This window comes from Perognathus longimembris, chromosome 20 (genome assembly GCF_023159225.1).
Source record: "Perognathus longimembris pacificus isolate PPM17 chromosome 20, ASM2315922v1, whole genome shotgun sequence".
NCBI lineage: Eukaryota > Metazoa > Chordata > Mammalia > Rodentia > Heteromyidae > Perognathus > Perognathus longimembris.
This window is the reverse complement of record NC_063180.1, coordinates 20084473-20105331: the sequence shown is the minus strand read 5'-3', so window position 1 is coordinate 20105331 and position 20859 is coordinate 20084473. Positions and strand designations below refer to the sequence as shown.

The 20859-nt window shown below is 52.2% G+C and overlaps 1 protein-coding gene across 3 annotated transcripts; it reads left to right on the top strand.

Annotated features, from left to right (window-relative positions):
• The first annotated feature begins 563 nt into the window (after nt 1-563).
• Nucleotides 564-18768, top strand: Ceacam1 (CEA cell adhesion molecule 1). Of its 3 annotated transcripts, XM_048369155.1 has the most exons (9): nt 564-688; nt 1520-1879; nt 5801-6079; nt 7027-7281; nt 8507-8782; nt 15659-15785; nt 16776-16828; nt 17393-17427; nt 18218-18765. In XM_048369155.1, the coding sequence occupies exons 1-9, from the start codon at nt 625-627 to the stop codon at nt 18335-18337; spliced, it is 1569 nt and encodes a 522-aa protein (XP_048225112.1). In that variant the 5' UTR covers nt 564-624; the 3' UTR covers nt 18338-18765. The 3 variants fall into 3 exon arrangements, with proteins under 3 accessions (XP_048225112.1, XP_048225114.1, XP_048225115.1); XM_048369157.1 differs by lacking the exon at nt 16776-16828 and having other exon boundaries at nt 18218-18374; XM_048369158.1 differs by lacking the exons at nt 5801-6079; nt 7027-7281 and having other exon boundaries at nt 18218-18768.
• Nucleotides 18769-20859: the final 2091 nt, after the last annotated feature.

The window sequence follows — 20859 nt, the reverse complement described above, 5'->3', positions numbered from 1 at the left end:
GGGCGTGGAGGATCCCCCTGCACCCCCGTGCGGAGGTTGCCGGCGCCTGGGGGCCCTTGATCGCCATCATTACCAACAGCAGAGCACCACACCCACCCTCCACGCCCCGGTCAGCTCCGGAGGATACTGCCCTGCTAGCTGTCCCTGGATCTGGTCCCTGGCCCTGCAGAGACTCAGGTGACCCATTCCTCCCCGCTCCCCCCCCCCCCCCCACATCTCTGTGGCTTTCCTGCCACGGGCGATTTCCACCAGGCCTGCAGGGGTCCTGAGTCAGGAAAAGAGAACACTTCCCTAGGTCCGCAAACCTCAGGCAGGCAGGTCCCACGGAGGGCAGGGGCCCCTATAAGTCTTGCTGCTTCTCACAGTGTGCTGGGGGGACTGAAACCCCACACTGAGGAAAGGAGGAACCAGAGGGGGCGGGGAGGAGGAAGGGGGGAGGGAGGGAGGAGCGGGGGAAGGGAGAGAGGGGCAGGCTGCGGTGACAGATCCCACCCCCATACCATGTGACCCTAGAAAGTGCTCCAGCCCCGGGAGGAGGCTCAGTTCAGAGGGAGGAAGGACGGAGCAGGGGAGTGGTTCTGGAAGCAAGGCTGTCCTTTCTAGGCAGGGGCTGCAGAAGACACCATGAAGCCCCACTGGGCCTCTGTGCAGGGAGGTCGCCGGCCCTGGCAGGGGCTGCTGCTCACAGGTGAGGGGAGGCCCCTGGGTTGGAGGACAGCATGGTGGGGAGGGGACGGGGCTGCCGGCCGGTGGGAGCTGGAGAGGGACAAGGCTCCTCCTCAGAAAACGGCCTGGGGCATTGGAAGTGCTAAGCGGGGAGGGAAAGTTCCATTCCTCCCAAGTTCCTCTATGCTAAGGGCTGATCTGACACCTGTGTCTGGAATCTCCAGGGAAAAACCAACCAGATCAGCCAACGTGTCCTTAGCCACCAACCTCAGAAATTGCCAGATAAACCCTGTGGACACGCAGGGCCCTGGGAATGCCGGTTCATCCATCCAAGGTGTCTGAGCCTGTCCCAGGCCTAGGGCCACCACAGGGACCACAGGGTCCCTGTCCCCACAGAGCTCCCTCCCCAGCGGGCAGCAAGACTGCAGCGATGGCGTCTAGCGGGGGAGGCCAGGGGGTGACAGCAGCTGCAGAAGGGACACAGCAGAGAGAGGTGAGAAAGCAGAGCTCCAGGGTCTCTAGAGGAGGGGGGTCAGGAAAGGCATCTCACCAGGACACCCCGAGTGTGAGCAGGGACTGAGAGGGCAGCGAGGGGTGAGCTGTGAAGACCCTTGAGAAGATTATTGCACACAGAGGGGGTGGCAAGCTCAGGGGTGGTGAAGGAATGGAGGTCATGCTGCTGACAGAGCAAGAAGGAGACAGACAGACAGACAAACACACACACACACACACACACACATACACACATATATCTCTCAAGGCAGGGGGTTGAAGACCCCTTCTCAGAGCTCCATTTTCCATCCCATACCAGGGTCTCACTATTGATGGGCTTCTTCTCTCTCACCCCTTGCAGCCTGTCTTTTAGCCCTGTGGACTCCATCCGCGATGTCTCAGCTCCGGATCGAATCCGTGCCGCCCAATGCCGCTGAAGGACAGGACGTTCTCCTCCGGGTCCACAATCAGCCAGCAAATACTCAGATCTACCGCTGGTTCAGAGGGGCAACTACGGAGGAAGCCTATCGCTTGGCGGCCTATTCCCTGTCCTCTAACGAAAGCAAGCCAGGCCCCGCCAACAGCGGCCGCGAGACCATACTGCCCCACGGATCGCTGGCCGTGCGAAACGTCACTGTCAATGACTCCGGAGTTTACACCCTGGACATCTTTGATGAAGACTTTACCAGTATAAAGGCATCTGGACAGCTCAGAGTGTTCGGTGAGTTCACCGTGGCCTCCGGGTGCTGCGGGGGGGGGGGGGGGGAGGGTGTCGTATTCCCAGCCCAGGCACACAGGTGTGTGGAGATGGACTGGGTGCCCACCTTTCTCTCGGCTTTCTGTTGCCCTGGGGAGCTGACATCTGGATGGGGCATGCACAGTAGAAACAGATTTGCAGAAACAGAAATCCTTCACCTGAATCCAGCTAGAGAGAGAGGGAGAGACAGAGACAGAGAGAGGGGCAGAGACAGAGAGACAAGAGAGAATGGCAGCCAGGTGGGGTAGCGGTTCACCCCCCCCCCCCCCCCGTCTTTTCTCCCAGGAACATGGTCCTAAGAAAGAACCTGCAGGGCGTGGGCAGAGCCTGGCTTAGGGCAGCCTCAGGGTGCCTCTGCTCCAGGCTTCTCTCTCTCTCTCTCTCTCTCTCTCCTTCCCTCCCTCGCTCAGGCGCCTCACCCTACATTACTCTGGGAGCTTCTGGCCACAGCTGGAATTCTGCCTCCTGTCTGGGCTGAGGAGTCCTGATTTTCTGCCTGTCTGAATGTCATACAATGTCATCAACTCTGGGAACTCCCCTGAGAGCCACATCCAGGGAAGGCCAGGGTGCGGGGATGGAGACCCCAGCTCAAGTAATTCTCTCTCGGAGGAGCTGTTGATGTGGGTGACTCCTTTGTGGCTCATTTATAGACACCATGGTAAGGCTCAGGCTGTTTACCATCTGTCTTAGGAAAGGGAAACTGAGGCATGGGGAAATAAATATGGATGCTGAATCGGAGTCCTCAGACCTGGGATGACTGTCTCTGTCCACCGCCCTGTCCCCTCCTCTCGAGGGACTTGCTAGGAGTCTGTGAGACTCCTGTCAGAGAGGAACTGTTGGTTGAGAGACTTTAACCTCAGGTGTCGGCAGGGTGTGAGGAACGTAGTTGGGGTTAGTGAGAGCAAATGACAATTCCAGTTCTTACCTTAGAATGACATGAGCGGCCTGCGTAGAAGGTGCTGGATTTGGCCCCTGCTGACCTCACTTGGGCTTGGCATGGTGTTGCCCATGTGCTGTGGAGTGAAGGAGCGGGCATTGCTACCTCACCCCCACTACACCCTGAACCCAACGCGGGGCCCAGAGTGTAGCCAACTCTCAGTTCTGTTGGGTTTTATTTGGCGCCTGTCATGGCTAGGGCTTGAACTCAGGGCCTGTGCATTATCCTTGAGCTTTTGTGCTCAAAGCCAGTGCCCTCCCCTTGAACCACAGTGCCACTTGCATCATTTTTTGATGGCTCATTGGAGATGAGATGCTCAGGGACTTGGCTACGGGGCTGGTTTGGAGCCAGGTTCCTCCGGTCTCAGCCTCCCGAGTAGCCGGGATGACAGGTGGGAGCCACAGGCCCCTGGGAGCCAGGAGCACGAACTTGAATGAATGGAGGGACGGGAGCACGAGTGGCTGGGGACTTCCTCAGAGACTGAAACTTGACTCAAGTCCTTGCAGTTTCTGGCCACACCCGTTCCCAGTCGCTCGGGGAGGCTGAGATCCCCATTCCGTTCCTCTGACCTGTTTCCCAGGTGACCTCAGCTGGGCTGGGGGGAGGCCTGAGGGTGAGGCCCGCTCAGCCTGAGTCAGCCATGACGCTTCTGGTCTCTTGGGGCCCTTGAAGTCGTTATAATCCCCGCTCTATACCGTCATGGGTATTTCCCACTCTCTCTGCCTCTCTCCTGCCAATCAGTTGCCCTTTTGCCCCCAGATAAACGGCAGAGGTAGGCAGCCCTAAGTTACACCACTCTTTTCATTTCTTCTTTTTTTTTTTTTTTTGGTCAGTCATGGGCCTTGAATTTGGGGCCTAGGCACTGTCTATGAGCTTTTTGCTCAAGGCTAGCACTCTACCACTTTGAGCCACAGCTCTATTTCTGGTTTTCTGGTGGTTCATTGGAGAGTCTCACGAACTTTCCTGCCCAGGCTAGCTTTGAACCGTGAGCCTCAGGTTGCAGCCTCCTGAGTAGCCAGGATGACAGGTGTTGAGCCACCAGCGCCCTTGGCTACACTCTTTGCACTTCTTTACTCCTTCCTGGTCCTGGTGTAGAGGCTTCACCATTCTCCAGCCTTTGCGGGGAGCCAGCCTATTTTATACACCTGTATCCTCATGATGACATCAAGGTCAGGAGGCTTGACCTTGAACCCAGTCACAAATGTCCCAGTCGCTGTCATTTCCATCAGACTCTGCCATGTCTGGAAGAATTTGATAAAAGTCCTAGCTGGGATTGATTGCTGAGGGCAAAGGAAAGGAAGAAAGCAATCCACACCCCTGTAGATCTCCACTGGGGACTTAGACCTCTGAATTTACTGACATGAATCTCTTACGATAAAGACACCTCAGACCTCCCGCTATGACCAGCTCTGCAGAGGCCCTCTGTAGTCAGAGTCACTGATTCCAAGCAGCTTTGGCATGTGTCCTGTGTGTGTGTGTGTGTGTGTGTGTACATGTGCCACACCAGTCCTAGGGCTTGAACTTTGGACCTCACACTCTGGCCTGGCTTTTTCAATCACAGCTGGCATTCTGGCCCTTGAGCCCCCACTCCCTGTTTTGTGCTGGGTATTTGGAGATTCCTCACTTTCTGCTGGTCGTTTGGATACAGAGTCTTGGGTTTTGCTTGCCTGGGCTGGCTTTGAATCTCAATCCTCAGATCCTAGCCTCCTGAATAGCTAGGATTACAGATGTGAGCTACTGGTGCCTGAATAGCCTCTGCCTTTGATTATTATGTGAGCAACAGAACTCAGAGTTTGGCCTGTTACACTCGCTAGAGAAATTGGCCTGATAATACATTTTTTAATTTACCTCCTCAAATTCTTATACTGGATCTGATGAACACACATGGCCCATAAGGGCCAGACTGCCATGTTTTTTCCTTCCTTCCTTCTTTCCTTCTTTCCTTCCTTCCTTCCTTCCTTCCTTCCTTCCTTCCTTCCTTCCTTCCTTCCTTCCTTCCTCTTTTGTCTGTTGTGGGGCTTGAATTCAGGACCTGGGCACTGCCCCTGAGTTCTTTCACTCAAGACTAGCTCTCTACCCCTTTGAGCCACAGCACCACTTCCAGTTTTCTGGTAGTTCATTGGCCATAAGAGTCTCATGGACTTTCCTGCCCAGGCTGGCTTTGAACCATGATCCTCAGACTCAGCCTCCTGAGTAGCTAGGACAACAGGCATAAGCCACTAGTGCCTGACTTGGATTGGCATATTTCATGGTCACCATTCAGTTCTTCTGTACTTGAAAATGTGTCCCCGTGTTTCAGGGAAGATTGTCACAGTCCTCCTCTGCCCTCTGAGGTGGGGGGAGGCATATTAAAAGCCAAGGTCAGGACTGTGACGGCCCCAAGGCCTTGTCTGCCGCCCCCATTCTAACCTAGATCATTCCCTAGAGTTGGGCACCTAGAGAACCTGCACAAAGCCACCCGCCTTGCGGCCCCGCCTATCCCAAGCCAGGGCGCCAGTCCTCGGTCCTGAGCTCTGGCATGGGACTTCGGCTCACACTGCTGTCTTCATGTGGAACTGAAGGAGGCCGCCATGATTGGCCCTCAGGATAGCCTTGCAAGGCAGAGTCTCAGAGGACACACACCGGGGCGAGCCAGGGAGGTCTGTGTCGTCGGAGGTGTTCAGTCTACACAGGTGGGGCAGTGAGGACATGAGACAGGCAGGACATCTCCGTCTAGATTCTGGGTCTGTCACTCATGTGACCATCTCTGTTCTCCATGTGCATGTGGCCTCCATGTTTTTTGAGCACTTGGGTCTGTGGGTGAGAATCTTACCCTGCCTGCATGTGAAGGACTCCCAGCTTGTCTGGGAGGAGAGGGGGGTCAGGTTCCCACGCTGGTAGACAGAGGTCTTTATAGAGGGGTCACCAGGGACCGCACAGGGCAATCTTTCTCTCTGTTGTCCACGCAGCCAAGTTACCCAAGCTCTTCATCACGAGCAACAATTCCAGCCCTGTGGAGGGGGAAGACTCTGTAGTACTAACCTGTGATCCCGAGACACAGAACACAAGCTACCAATGGTGGATCAATGGCCAGAGCCTTCTCAATGACCCCAGGCTGGACCTGTCCACCGACAACAGGATTCTCACTTTACTCCGTGTCACGAGAAATGACACGGGACCCTATGAATGTGCAGCCTCCAATCTAGTGAGCTACAACAGAAGCGATCCATTCTCCTTGAATGTCTCCTGTGAGTAGCTTCTATTTCTCTGTCATCCTACCTGCCCAGCCCAAAGACAGGGCCCCAGGACAGACCCCCTGCCCCCAGACACCCCCAGGCTTCCCAGAACATTCCCCTCCCCCCCCCCACCGAAGTCCATCCAGGGATTCCAGCCATGAGCTAAGGAACAAAGTGCAGGGCTCGGGGTGGGGGGCCCCCTCCTGTGATGGACACACAGAGCTTGTGCTAGGCTCAAACCCTGTGAACACAACAGGATCAAGGTGGGACTTGTCAGTGGTTTCTAATTAATTAATCTGCTTGCGAACAGACCCAGAGCACTGTTATGTGCTCAGCAAAGTGCTCTATCGATGAATGTAGTCTCGGCTTTGGATGGCACCATTTTGTTTTTATTTAATTATTTATCTTTTGGGGGAGTGCCAGTCGTGGGGTTTGAACTCAGAGCCTAGGTGCTGCCCCTTTGCTTTTTTTTTTTTTTTTTTTTGGTGTATTTTTTTTTCTTTTTTTTTTGGCCAGTCCTGGGCCTTGGACTCAGGGCCTGAGCACTGTCCCTGGCTTCTTCCCGCTCAAGGCTAGCACTCTGCCACCTGAGCCACAGCGCCACTTCTAGCCGTTTTCCATATATGTGGTACTGGGGAATCGAACCGAGAGCTTCATGTGTAGGAGGCAAGCACTCTTGCCACTGGGCCATATTCCCAGCCCCCTGGTTTATGTTTTTGTTTTGTGCTCAAAGCTGCCATTCTTCCACTTGAACCACAGCTCCAATTTCTGGCTTTTTGCTGGTCTGTTGGTGATAAGAGTCTCACAGAAATGAGCTAGGCTTGTAAGTGTGAGCCACTGGCCCCTGGTGACACTTAAGATGGAGACACGGCTCAGGGGGCTGCCCGGGCCTTCCACAGACAGGGAACCTGGCCTTCCATCTCATGACATCAACCGTGACTTTATTCTGTTTGCTCCAGATGGCCCGGATGCCCCCATCATAACCCCCCCTGGCTCAAATGTCGGTCAAGGGACCAACCTCAGCCTCTCCTGCCACACAGCCTCTAACCCACCCGCACAGTACACATGGCTGTTCAATGAGAGGCCGCAGTCATCCACACCAGAACTCTTTATCCCCAACATCACTGCCAACCATAGTGGATCTTATGCCTGCTTCGCCCATAACTCTGTCACTGGCCTAAATAGGACCACAGTCAAGACTATTACAGTCTTTGGTAAGTGCATCCCTGGGACAGCGGCGGACCCAGCTCATGGCTAGCCTCTAGTCTCTGGCGAAGTTAGTTCCAGGCACGAGCCATCTCTCCCCCAAGCCTCCAGCTCTATTGCTTAGATTTGCTTGTTTCTCATGGCAGACTTGGGGTGGGGAGGGGCTCATCCTGGGTCTCCTAGACCTAGAAAGTCCCAGGTTGGGGTAGGGGGCCTCCCAGGAGAAGAGAAGACGAGGTCTTTGTCAAGTAGCTTCTTTCTGTCACTGAATCAACCCTTTCTGTGGCCTCCACTTTCTTCTCCTTCTTTCGTGATCAGGGAGCTTCCTCCCCTGAAGGAGAGGGGAGGAGCCCATCATCAGGGGTGAATGGCTCACTCTGCTCCCACGTACTGGCTGAGACAGGGCAGGTAGAGGAGGTGCCCGGGAGGCCTATCTTGGATTTGGCTGAATCTTGAAGTCAATCAGTGGGTCAGGTTCAGGGACATGGGGAAGAACCAGCCCCAGAGCCTCACTGTGTCCTGGCTCTGAAGTCCCAGCTGCAGCAAGCCAGGGACCCCAGCACAGGCGGGGTGCATGGGGGGGGGGGGGCAGGAGGGAGCTGGCTGGAAGAGCAAGAAGCTTTGCCAAGGGAGGGAAGGGCAGTGCCAGTGTGTCTATTTGTAAGAGCAGTGAGAATGCCAGGCTTTTGTGAACTCGGTGACCATTCACCTCTATAGTTTTCGTTTGCTGTGCTGGTTAATCTACAGATCAGGAAATAAAAGTCCTCTTTAAACAGTAATTCTTTAGTTTGGAGTTTCTCCAAATGAAATGATCCTGATCCCATGAAGACTTAGTCATCTTAGTTCCTTGACAAAAGTATTTAATGAAGGGAGGGGAAACAGCCGCCACCTTCCCTCTGAATATGTCTACTTTATTTCGGGGACCAGGAGGTTTGATCTCATATAGTCACAAAGATCACCACAAAAAGGGTTGCACAGCGTTGATGGGGGGAACTTTTCACCTGGCCGTGCGGCCGTTGGCCATGGGGGCTGAGAAGTGGTTCCTGGTGTGGAACTCACAGAGCTGGCCAGGGCTCTGGTCAGGGGGTCACCCTGGACGATCTGGGGGTTCAGAGGGAGGTAACAGCTGTGTCCTTACAAATCACGAGGCAACCCCTGCAGAGATGGGAAGGGCCTTCCACCAGGCTCCCGCAATGCCTCAGTGGTCCCCTTCCTCTGTCTGTCTGTCTGCAGAGCTGGTGACACAGCCCTCCATCCACGCCAGCAACACCACGGTCATGGAACAGGAATCTGTGGTCCTGACCTGCCACTCTCGTGACCCCGAAATCACGATCCGGTGGATCTTCAATGACCAGAGTCTGCGGCTCAGCTCGAGGACAAAGCTATCTGAAGACAACAGCACGCTCAGCATAGACCCTGTCAGGCGGGAGGACAGCGGGGAGTACAGGTGTGAGGTGTCCAACCCAGTCAGTGTCAAGAAGAGTGAAGCTCTCCTGCTGTCTGTGAGCTGTGAGTTACCCCTCCTCTTCCTGTGAAATTTACCATTGCGGGGGAAGGGAGAGGGGGGAGTTCTTTACCATGACTGCACAAATGGAGAAGTCATAGGGAAAAGAATAGGAAAGCCGGATGCCAGTGGCTCATGCCTGTAACCCTAGCTACTCAGGAGGCTGAGATCTGATGATCATGGTTCAAAGCCAGCCTGGGCAGGAAAGTCCCAGAGACTATCTCCAATGGACCACCAGAAAACTGGAAGTGTTGCTGTGGCTCAAGTGGTAGAGCACTAGCCTTGAGCTGAAGAGCTCAGGGACAGCACCCAGGACCAGAGTTCAAGCTCCACGACCACCAAAAAGAAAAAAGAATAAGATGTAAGCCAGGCATGAGTGACTCATGTAATCCCAGCTACTCGGGAGGCAAAGACCCCGAGGCTCTAAGGCTCATGGTCAGCCTTGTGTTGGTTCATTGGAAGTGGAGTCTTGCTGACTTTCTTTTTCCTTTTTTGCTCAGGCTGATTTGAACCGAAATCCTCTAGGTCTCAACCTCCTGCAGAGCTAGGACCCATTACAGGCATGATCTACTGTGCTGGTGCCTGGCTCCATCTCTAGATTATTTCTAATGCCTAATGCAATGCTATATAAATAGTTGTTGGATTATACTATTCAAATAATGATGAGAGAAAATGGTGTCTTTTTTTAGTGCAGACACAATTTTTTGACAAAACAAACCTGAGGCAGTTACTAAGATTTGAACTCAGAGCCTCCTGCTTTGTAGGCAGGCACTCTATACCACTAGGCCACACCTCCAACAGTGCTTTGTACTGGTTGTTTTGGAGGATAGGGTCTCTCTTCCTGCCCAGGCACGCACCATGCCTGCCACCGTACCCAGCTTTTCTCCATTGCAGTGAAGTCTCATAGACTTCAATGCCTGGGTTGGCCTTGAATTATAATCCTCCCAGTTTCAGCCTCCCATGTAGCTAGGATTAATTACTTCTTAGTTCTAGAAGTTCCTATAAGATCCTTATAATTTTCTACATGCAAGTTCGTGCCCCTGGGATAATTGTATTTTTGTCATACCTAATAGGTCAGTCTAGGACTTCTAACAGTATATTGAGCAGAGGTGCTTGTAAGGTTCTAAGTGAGGAGCTAGCACGCAGAGAGAAGTAGAGGTGATTAAAAGGGAGTTTATTGGGGTGTGCTCCCGAGTGACTCTCCGTGGGGATCAGAGAGTTGCGCCTGGGCCTGGCTCAGGCAGGGTTTATATGGCCGGGGCAAAAAGCGCCTGACATCTGGGCATTTGGGGTTAGATAAAAGGACGACGACAGTCCTCTGGCTACTTCCTGCTGAACGGGGGCGTAGTTGGGTAGGATGCCGATTTGTCTAGGACACCATGGCAGGGGAGGTAGGCAGATGAGTACACGTATGGAGGAGAAGGAGCTGATTGACCGTTCCCCTGGTAATTTCCCGTATCCACTCCTGTATAAATCTTAAAAAGCAAGGGGCAAAAAGAAAAAAATAAGCAGATTAAAATCACAGGTCCTGCCACAGGCACTAGCCACTGGGCTGGGGATTTTGGAAGCATCCCAGTCCAGGTTGCTGGTTGGGTGTCGTTTAAGCCTTTCCCATGGTTTGTTGTACTGTCTTAGGGTCAGGAGGGAGAGCCGTGGGTTCCCTGTAGATAAACCACACCGCCTCTAGTGGGGCGTGAGCCGCGGAGTACGAGCGGTAAATTTTGGCTTCCACTCCCCCCTCCCACCTGTTTTCCCAGGGGTCCGGGATGGTGATATTCAGGGAGCATGCCCCCTGGCAGTTGGGGGGACTCCAGGAGAAGAGGGAGGACATGGGAGTCCAGGTGGCATGCATCTTGCATGACCAGTAAGGGCAGCCTCCGTAGTAGTCCGTGTACTTGGCCCCTTGCTTGCACCAGCTTTCGGTTTGGTCGTGAAAGAAACATGCATACAGTCGAGTTCCAGATGGGCCTCCGGCTAGGGTTGAGGAGTCCACCACGGTTGGTTGTATCTTGAAAGAGAGGGGCCAGGAGCATCCTGCCACTGGACAGTCCCCCCACCCTATTAGCTCAGCCTGGGTGGCATCATAGGTGGTACCTTTAGTTTCCAAGATCTTAAAGCGCCATTGGTTCTGTCCTGGCGTCACCAGGTGGGAGAGGGAGAGGAGAAGGAGGGCCAACCTTGGGAATGCACACCTTGGTAGGGCCCACCTGTTCCCACCTGCACCTGTCGAGGGCATGTTGGTCAGGGGCGAACTTAACCCTAGAGATGTGGTCCCCAAGTAATTTTACCACCGTGGGAGCGGTGAGGATCAGGTGTGAGTTCCGGTCCCCCGGGCTGCAGGGGCTTAGGATGTAGAGTCTTGAGAAGCACCCAGTCCCTGGTGAGAGCTCCTTGGGGCCACGTGGGGGGTCCTCCTCCTCTTCTGGATGGGGGAGGTACCGGTCCGCGTGTTCCCACAGCAGCTGTCTGGTGAGGGAAACATAGGGCAAATAGGATGCTAAAGGCAGTGGCTTGGAGGGCAGATTGGGATTAAGAAGGAAAGGCTGTCCACACATCAGCTCAAAGGGACTTAGGTAGGTTGGGGAGTGGCCCGTACTCTGGCCAGTGCAGAGGGCAGCAGCTCCATCCATGAAAGCCATAGCTCGAGGGCTGCTTAGTCAGGTGGGTCTTAAGGAAACCCTGTGCCCTCTCAACCTTACCGGATGACTGAGGCCTGTAGGGGACAAACAGCTTCCATTCCATGCCCAGGGCAGAAGAAACCCATTGTACTACTTGGGAAATAAAGGCTGGGCCATTATCAGATTGGAAGGAGGAAGGAAGGCCAAAGCAGGGAATGATTTCTGAAAGTAGAAATGGGGCTAGGACTCCTGCCGTTACTTTAGGGTGGGGAAGACCTCCACCCATCCCATGAGGGTGTCTACCAGGACCAAGAGGTACCTCATCCCCTTGTGGGTGGGCATATGGGTGAGATAGCCCCTCATTTGGTGGGTTGGAAAGGCAGGTCTAAGTCCGCCTTGGGGTGTGGAGGTAGAGCATGTGAAGCATGCTCGGGAGACTCAACTATGGAGGAGAGGTGGGGGTGGTAAAAGAGAGGTTTTAGGAACTGGAATGATGCCTTAGGCCTGATGTGCAGGGAGACATGAATCTGCTGGACATGGTTGTAGCTAGGGCGACAGGTAAGGCTAGGAGAGTGTTGGAGCCTAAGTCATACTCCCCAAGGTTGTGGCCAATGCCTGGCCAAGTAAGTGGTGACTGTCCCAGAACCCTTGGGGAAGCACCATCCAGGTCAGCCGGCTAGCCTGAGAGGCCTCGGTGTCTTCCCACATACAGGCAAAAAGATCCCAACACGCCAGGTCCAAGGGAATTGGAAAGAAGGCATCCCTGAGGTCTAATACAGACAAATGGGTGGTGGAAGGAGGGATGTGAAAAAGGAGAGTATATGGGCTGGACACCATGGCCTCATTAATGAGGCGAAGGTCCTGTACTAGCCGGTAGGAGCCAGATCGGGGTGTTATAGGGGGAATGAGTTGGAACCAGAAGTCCCTTACTTTTAAGGCGATTGATAATGGGCACAGTCCCTGGCGGTGTTTTGCTGAGATTGGAAATTGAGATCATGCAGGGGTCCTTAGGGTTGGTAAGAACTTGCAACCCCAGAGGAGAAGTCCCACAGGATGGATGGGATCTACCTGGTCCTGGGGAAGAGGTAGGGCGGAAGAGGGTGGGGACTCGTTGGGAGATAAAATTAATAAAAGCGGGGCTGCTGGGGCCAAATTAGGAGGCCCCCAAGTTAAGGTGGCAGGTAATTTAACAAAGGCGGGGGGGGGGGGGGCGGGGAGAGACTGGGGCATGAGCACATGACTTTCGTAGAAAAAGGACGAAACCAAGTTCCCAGAGGAAGCAAGCCCGAACACCCTGGGAAGGGGAAGGGGGGTGGGGGGAGGGACGGACAGACGGACTCACCCAAGCTGAATGTGCAGGGACCAGGCTGAAGTCAGGCTGAGGTCTGGGTCCGAAGATGGAGAGGGAGAGCGGAAGTGGAGGCCTCAGCTGGGTTTACATGGATAACCAATAGAATCCCAAACCACCAGGTGGCCGTCCACAGGATGTGCACCACTTACTTGGACAAAAGCCACGATAAGTCAGATCCGGCGGCCGTTTAGTCCTCTTAGTAAGCTTAGCGGGCTCCGCGCTCTGGATGGAGGAGGCCCCAGCAGATGGGGAGAGGAGAGGAGGCCCAGAAGGGTCAGCGGCTGGTCGGTCCCCAGGGGGTCGGGATCAGAGAGGTGGGGCCTGGGCCTGGCTCAGTCGGGGTTTATTTGGCCCCGACCAAAAGCAGGGAATTAGTAGGTGGGGACTTCCTGCCAGCGGTGGTTGTTAGCGTAGCTCAGCTCGTTCTGCAAGTCTGGGTGGTTTCAGTTTCTCTCAGCGGCGCGACAGTGCTGATAGGCTCATTTCTGACCTATCATTTCTGACTTTAGAAGAAAGCTTTTGAGTCTTTAACCGTTGAGTGTGAAGTTGGCTGTAGGATTTCCAGCTGTGACTTATGTTTAATAAGGTAGTTTCTGTCCACTAGCTTGGGTATTTCATCATAAAAGGATGTATTTTGTGTGTGTGTGTGTGTGTGTGTGTGTGTGTGTGTGTGTGTGTGTGTGTTTGCCAAGTACTTTTATTAGGTCAGTCTCCTTGCTAGTTATGGATGGATTCAATCTTCTATTTCTTCATGATTCCACCTTAGCGGGTTTCGTGTTTCTAGGAATTGGTCCATCTTATCTAGATGATTCAATTGTTGCAGATGAGGGTACGTAATACTTGTAGAATTCTTGTTGCTCTAACCAGTAGCAGTCTCCAGTTTTACTTCTAGCTTTAGTGAGTGTGTGTGCATGTGTGAGTGTGCACTGGTCTGGGAGGCCTGGGTGTTGTCCCAGCACTTTTTGTGCTCAAGGCTAGCACTCTACCACTTGAACCACAGCTCCACTTCCGGCTTTTTGGGGTGGGGTGGGGGGTTGTTCATTGGAGAGAAGCGTCTCATAGACTTTCCTACCTGGGCTGGCTTCAAACCACAGTCTCAGCCTCCTGATGAACTAGGGTGAGAGGTGAGAACCACTGGCGTCTGGGCAAGGCCCTCTTCTGTAAATGCAAAGAGGTATAGCTGTAAGCCACTTGCACAATATTCTTTAGCAACATACCACACAGAGGAAAAGTTTCTAAACACTAACTGCTGTTCACCTTGCGGTTATGGTCAGCCCCAGTCAGGTGGCCAGGTCCACCTCGCACCCGGCATTCAGTTCTAAGAAGGGGCTCCTGCCACTCTGAGCCTCTGTTTTCCCATATGAGAAATGGAAAGAGCATCTACCTGACAGGGAAAGTGTGTCACTCAACTGTGAGATGCGCACTAACACACCGTAAGGGGCGTGGCGCATGGTAGATCCTTATAACCGTAGCCAACACGAATCATCAGCTTTTGGTGGGTTGCTGGTGAAGGCCCAAAGAGCTGTAACTAAAATGAAGAAGAAACATGCAAAAAGTAGTGGAAAGAGAGTAGGGAAGAAGAAGAGAACTTTACACAAAGAATAAAATCACGGAGACAAAGTACTAACTCAACCTGGGAGATATTATTATTTTTTTATTTTTTATTTTTTGGCCAGTCCTAGGCCGTGAACTCAGTGCCTGAGCACTGTCCCTGGCTTCTTTTTTGCTCAAGGCTAGCACTCTGCCACTTGAGCCACAGTGCCACTTCCGGCCATTTTCTGTATATGTGGTGCTGAGGAATCGAACCCAGGGCCTCATGTATACGAGGCAAGCACTCTTGCCACTAGGCCATATTCCCAGCCCTGTGGGAGATATTATTTTTTAAAGAAAAGAGGCAGGTGCTGTTGGTCTGTAATCCTATCTACTGGGAGGCCAAGAGCCAAGATCTAAGGATCAGAGTTTGAGACCAATCCAGGCAGGAAAATCCGTGAAAATCTTATATCCAATTATCTCCCCCAAAAGCTGGAAATGGAGCTGTGGCTCAAGAAGTAGAGTGTTAGCTTGAGCAAAAGAAGCCAGGGACAGCTCTCAGGCCCTGAGTTTAAGCCCCAGGACCAGCCCCCCAAAAAATAATAATTAAGAGTTCAGTGCCAACTTTCAAGTCTGGTAGATGAGTTGGGATGCCCTGAGGGGCAGCCATGATGGGATTGGACACAAGGCATGAACTGGGGGGAAACACCCCTGAGGGAGAGGCCCTGGAGAGGCCTCAGACCGCAATGCAGTCGTGAAAGAGCAGGAAGGATGCTCTCAATGGTAGTGCAATGCTAAGAGTGTTTCTCAAGGTTGGTGGTGAATTCTTGAACCAAAGTTACCCATCAGAGGGAGCGGGGGAACCCAAATGGAACAAACTGTCTTACAGAAGGGCACCTACTTTTCTAGCCTTCCTAGGAACCATGGGAATCATGGAGGGTCATGGGAGTCATGCAGAGTGCACACTATGGGGTACACAGTGTGGGCCTCTCTCCATTAAGCCCTTGAGGCAGGTGACCCCCCACCCCCACCCCAGTATCCCTACCAGGACAGGGATACTGAAAAAAAAGATGTGACCATGGAGAAGTAGGAATAGTACAACACAGAGACAGAAATCCACCCTCTTCTCATCCCCAAACCTTCTGAGTGTAGAAAGGCCAAGAGAGAATGGAGGGAAGGCCGAATCTAGAGCCGCCATCAGTTGCAAAAGGCCCAGCTATTAATTACCCCTCACCTTGCCGCCTCTGATCAACCCTTCCCACATAGACTACCTCCCTGGGAAGGTACAAACAGGCCATACTTCATGCTGAGAAGTGTTAATCAAGGTCCCCTCACCGCCAAATAATTTCACCTCCATTTCTTCTCTTTTCTTCCCCCGACATATGACCCAGCACAATCAAGCTCTGACCTCTCGCCCGGAGCCATTGCCGGAATCGTGGTTGGAGTTGTGGCCGGGGTGGCTCTGATAGCGGCCCTGGCGTATTTCCTGTACTCCAGGAAGACTGGCGGGTATGATGGCCCTTCCTCTCCATGTCAGCTGCCATGCTTGAGAGAGGAAAGGGCTTCTTTATCTCCTTCTCTGGGCTGGCCACCTCCTTTGGCTAACCTTCCTGCTTTCCAGCACTAACACCTATGGTCTCCAGGCTCCCTGTCTTCCCACTCTGTCTGTTGGAGCTGGTTAGTCCAGTTCTGATGGACTCTACAGCAAACCAATCCAATTATGTCCTCTGCCCCCCACCCCATCCTAGTAAGGAAGCAAAGAGCTAAGAAAGAAAACAGATGAGAACATAGAAAGAGCAGCATGAGAAAGCAACCCCATGTTCTGTGGACCACAATAGCAGGAGGAGGAGGAATGAGCCAGGGAGAGAAGCTGAAAGGATGTCTTCATGGATGATAATGTGAAAGGAAAAACAAAATCCAGAGGCTATCTGTGTAATGCGAACTAGGAGAGGTGTTAAAGTAACAACAGGTGCAGAAGCTGTAAACACAGACACAGACACACACACACACACACACACACACAGCAAAGCAAAAAATAACGACTAAGGGCCGGGTGCTCATGCCTGTCAGCTTTTCATCCTAGCTACTTAGGAGGCTGAGATCGGAGGATCATGGTTCAAAGCCAGCCCAGGATAGTACATGAGACTCTTATCTCCAATTAACCACCAGAAAACCAGAAGTGGAGCTGTGCTTAGAGTGATAGTGCACTAGCCTTGAGCAAAAAATGCTCAGGGACAGTGCCCAGGCCATGAGTTCAAGCCCCATGACCAACCAAAGAATAGATAGATCAGACAGAAGGTGGACAGCACATAGCACCAATAGGAAAGGAAGAAACACTAGCAGGGATCATAGTGAGGCCCAAGAACGGGGAGTGCTGGTGAATGAACATGACAGACATGAAGGAGTGCCGGGACAGTACCTTCAGGCCCGGCCCCGGCCCAGGGGGCAAAAGTCCTTCTTCTTGGGGAATAGCAGTCACAGTGTCTGGTATTTATTTAGGACAAGTGACCAGCGCGATCTCACAGAGCACAAACCCTCAGCCTCCAGTCACAGTAAGTAAGCCAACTCACCCCGTGAGAAGGGGGTACGCGCCACCCCGTGCCCGCCCCGGCAGCCAATCCTGGAGTCACAAATCACTCCTTCCTTTCGAAATTTTCACAGACGCGATCTCCACTTCCCATCCCCTCAGTTGAGGGCCCCCTCTGATGAGGGCACCCACTCTACCCAAGCGAGGCAGGCCTGAGGGAATCAAGTTTGCAGGCACCGTCTCGTCTCCTTGCCCTTCCTCCTTCCCTCCTGCCTCGGTGGTGGATACGGGTATTCTCCCTTGGTGAGGCTTTCCTTGTCTTATGGGTGCTCTGGCTGCTCCGGGCCTCAATGCCCCTCCTTGCCATTGGGCCATGTTGCTAAGAAACACATCTGGGCAATAAATAATAAGTAAGTCAAAATCAAGGCCTTGTCATGGATATTACATGGTCAGAGGTGGGTCTGCGGCCTCTGGCCCATAACCACCATCACCGCCACCATCTGCTACCTCTTCAACAAGCTAGAGCACACAAGTTCTTAACGTAGCTTTGCAGTCCCAAGGGTTGCTAACTCTAATTTTGCTTTTCCAGGTCGGGACACTTCTCGTGACAACTCTCCTAATGAGGTAAGCACAGCAAGTGTCCTCATGGAAAGTCTCTCTGGATAGAAAGGATTTGACTTGAAGACAAATGCGAGTGAAGTTTGGATCTCAGTTCCTCAAGGCAAAAACAAGGGAGTAATGGAATACAAACTCTTACGTGCAGTATCTTAGAGCAAGACTGTAATTTTAGCCAAACATTGTTAGTGCACGCCTGTAATCCTAAAATACTCAGGAGGCTGAAATCTGAGAAGCATGGATTGAATCCAACCTGGGCAGATAAAGTTTCTATTCACCAGAAAAAGATCAGAAGTAGAGCTGTGGCTCAAGTGGTAGAGTACCAGCCTTGATCTAAAAAGAGAAGCAAGTGCATGAGTACCAACACACACACACACACACACACACACACACACACACACACACACACACACACACACAATCTTTCAGTCTCTTTATACAAAGAGCAGTGGAAGTCTGGATGTAGAATATATTTATAGGCATCTGGCTTTTTTCATTCAACATTGTTCTGTGAGATTGATTCATTATTTTCTTTTATTTTTGGTGCCAATCCTAGGGCTTGAACTCAGGGCCTGGACTTTGCCCTTGAGCTTTTTCACTCAAGGCTAGTGCTCTACCACTTGAGCCACAGCTCCACTTCTACCTTCTTCGGAGAGAAGACTCTCATGGGCTTTCCTGCCTGGGCTGGCTTTAACCACAATCTTGAGATCCCAGCCTCCTGAGTAGCTAGGATGACAGGTGTGAACCACCGGCACCTGGCTGCACCCTGCTTTAACGATGCACCGCTCATACTTTGCAGATGGATGAAGTTTCATACACTTCCCTGAAGTTCAATGCTGCACAACCAAAAGAACCGACGTTCGTGCCCCCAGCCTCCACAGCCACAGAAATAGTTTACTCAGAAGTGAAAAAGAAGTAATGAATGTCCTCCACCTGCCTGCAGCACTACCGACACTTCCCAAGCCTTTCCCGTGCACTGGGAGATTCTCAGCCCTGGGGGAGGAAGGAGGTGGGCCTCCCCTTCACCCCCTTCCGCCCATCCAGAAGGACTGCTGGACTCCTGTGGGCATTGGCGGAAGAGGAGGTACATCCTGGAGTCTGGCAAAGCTGGCTCTTGGAGAGAGTCACCAGGCCCTCCCACCCTCCCCTTCATGCCAGTCTTATCGAGTCTAACTTGCAGTGCCATTGAGGATGAGATATGAGGGTGTGTGATCCTTTTTTCTTCTTTTTTTTTTTTTTAGTTGTTATGTGCCAGAAAAAAAAAAGGGGAGGGAGAGAGAGAAAAAAATTAGCAAGAATGGCCTTTCTCTCCCAATCTTGGTCTGAAGCCATCATACATAAGGAAATCCAAATCTATCACCCACAGTACCTTGGGGCATTCTCCACTTTGCCTTGCTGCCTGCTGGGACACCGCCTACTGCCCCTTTGGGCAGCCTGCCTCCAGAGAACCCACCCGGAGTAACTAGTGACCACGGCATACTGCCTGAGTCCCACTACAAAATGTAAAAGTGCTCGTGCATCTTTAATAATAACTGTTGTTTACTCAAAGAAGTACCCAGGAAAGGACTGAGTATAGCCAAGGAGCTGGTGGCTCACACCTGTCATCTAAGCTACTCAGGAGACTAAGATCTGAGGATTGCAGTTCAAAGCCAGCCTGGACAGGGGAAAGTTCATGAGATTCTTATAGCTCCAATAGATTACTTTTAAAAGGTGGAAATGGAGCTGCGGCTCAAGTGGTAGAGTGCTAGCTTAGCATTTGTGCAAAAAAGCTCAGGGACAGCGCCTAGATTTTGAGTCCAAGCCCTAAGTCAGGCACAAAAAAAAAAAGTGATTTGGGGGAAGGTCTGGTTTTTAATAGACACAAATCTGCTGGGACCTTGGGACAAGATTAGAGAGCTACCCTTGATAAACTACTACTAAAGGACACACGATCATGGAGCTGTGCTTGTGGCTCATGCCTGTAATCCCAGCATTTGGGAGGTGGAGGCAGGAGGATTGGGGGCTCATGGCCAGCTGGGGCTACATGGCCACACCTTATGTAAAAACAGAAACAAAGCTAATAATAATATTAAAGCACAAACTGGAGGTACTGGGGGTTTCCCCTTTTCTGAGATGTTCTAGTGTTTCAATCTTTGTAACCTCTTACTTATTTGAAAAGGGTTTTTTATTTCATTCACCTGAGTCAGCTGCATGAGCCAATTGGTTAAGAGAAAAAAGCTCCTCCCCCCACCCCCAAGCCCCTCAGGCCTCCTTGGCCAGGAGCCTCTCAAGAATTCTTTTGTGTGTATGAACAGCTCCAAATAGAAAATAACCAGAAGCCAGGCACTGGTTGGCTCATGCTTGTAATCCTAGTACTTAGGAGGCTGAGATCTGAGGATCGTGGTTCAAAGCCAGCCTGGGCAGGAAAAATACCTGAGACTCATCTCCAATGAACCACTGGAAAATCATAAGTGGTGCTGTGGCTCAAAGTGGTAGAGCTCTGGCCCTAAGCAAAAGAGTTTAGGGATAGTGCTCCGGCCCTGAGTTCAAGCCCCACAACCGACAAAAAAGTGTAAAGAACCAGAGGCTTTTCTCCATCTTGCTAGAAATGGACCTAACTCCATTTTTATGTATCTTGTGCCCAGCTACCTTGTTTCTGCCTGGCCATTTCTTCATCTGTTTCCCCCTTCCCCACCCTCCCCCATGTTCGTGGCAAAACTTGGCCTTTGCTAGAGTGTGTTTGCTTCTTGCAAAACAGAAAGTAAGATGTCCTTTAGCAAACTTACTAGCTCACACCATGGTTTTCCACCTTGAAAACTGTAGTCGTGTGAAGGCCCTTTGAGAAATAAGGGCTGGAAGGGAAAGGGTGTGAAGACAGGAATGGAAGACCAGCCATGGGACTTTCTTTTTTTGTTTTTTTGGCCAGTCCTGGGCCTTGGACTCAGGGCCTGAGCACTGTCCCTGGCTTCTTCCCGCTCAAGGCTAGCACTCTGCCACTTGAGTCACAGCGCCGCTTCTGGCTGTTTTCTGTATATGTGGTGCTGGGGAATCGAACCTAGGGCCTCGTGTATCCGAGGCAGGCACTCTTGCCACTAGGCTATATCCCCAGCCATGGGACTTTCTGAACAGCCTCTGAAACACATCTTTTCCACGCATGGGGTTTATGATACCCAGGATGTCTTAGAATAAAAAGGGACAAAGGCCAATAGAACCCTACCACAGCCTTCTCCACACACGTGCAATCTCCTTGGACTCCTAAGCCAAAGTTGTACTTGATGCTAATTGTGTGACCACATGCGCTGCCGACCAGGCCGCCTCCAAGAGAATTCGTTGGGAGTTGTTCTACTCAGGTACCTCTTGCAGGGGTTTCTAGTTGTGACACTGATTGTATTACTTCCCTCCATCCATGCTATGCTGGGTTTATTTAATTATGCCTGGCTAAGGCCACTTCTGAATTGTTTG

Excerpts from the sequence above, each read along its gene's own strand:
- Ceacam1 (XM_048369155.1), top strand. The coding sequence starts at position 625 with ATGAAGCCCCACTGGGCCTCTGTGCAGGGAGGTCGCCGGCCCTGGCAG. Across the intron at positions 1,880-5,800 it reads TGGACAGCTCAGAGTGTTCG|CCAAGTTACCCAAGCTCTTC; the intron begins GTGAGTTCACCG and ends TTGTCCACGCAG. Across the intron at positions 17,428-18,217 it reads GTGACAACTCTCCTAATGAG|ATGGATGAAGTTTCATACAC; the intron begins GTAAGCACAGCA and ends CATACTTTGCAG.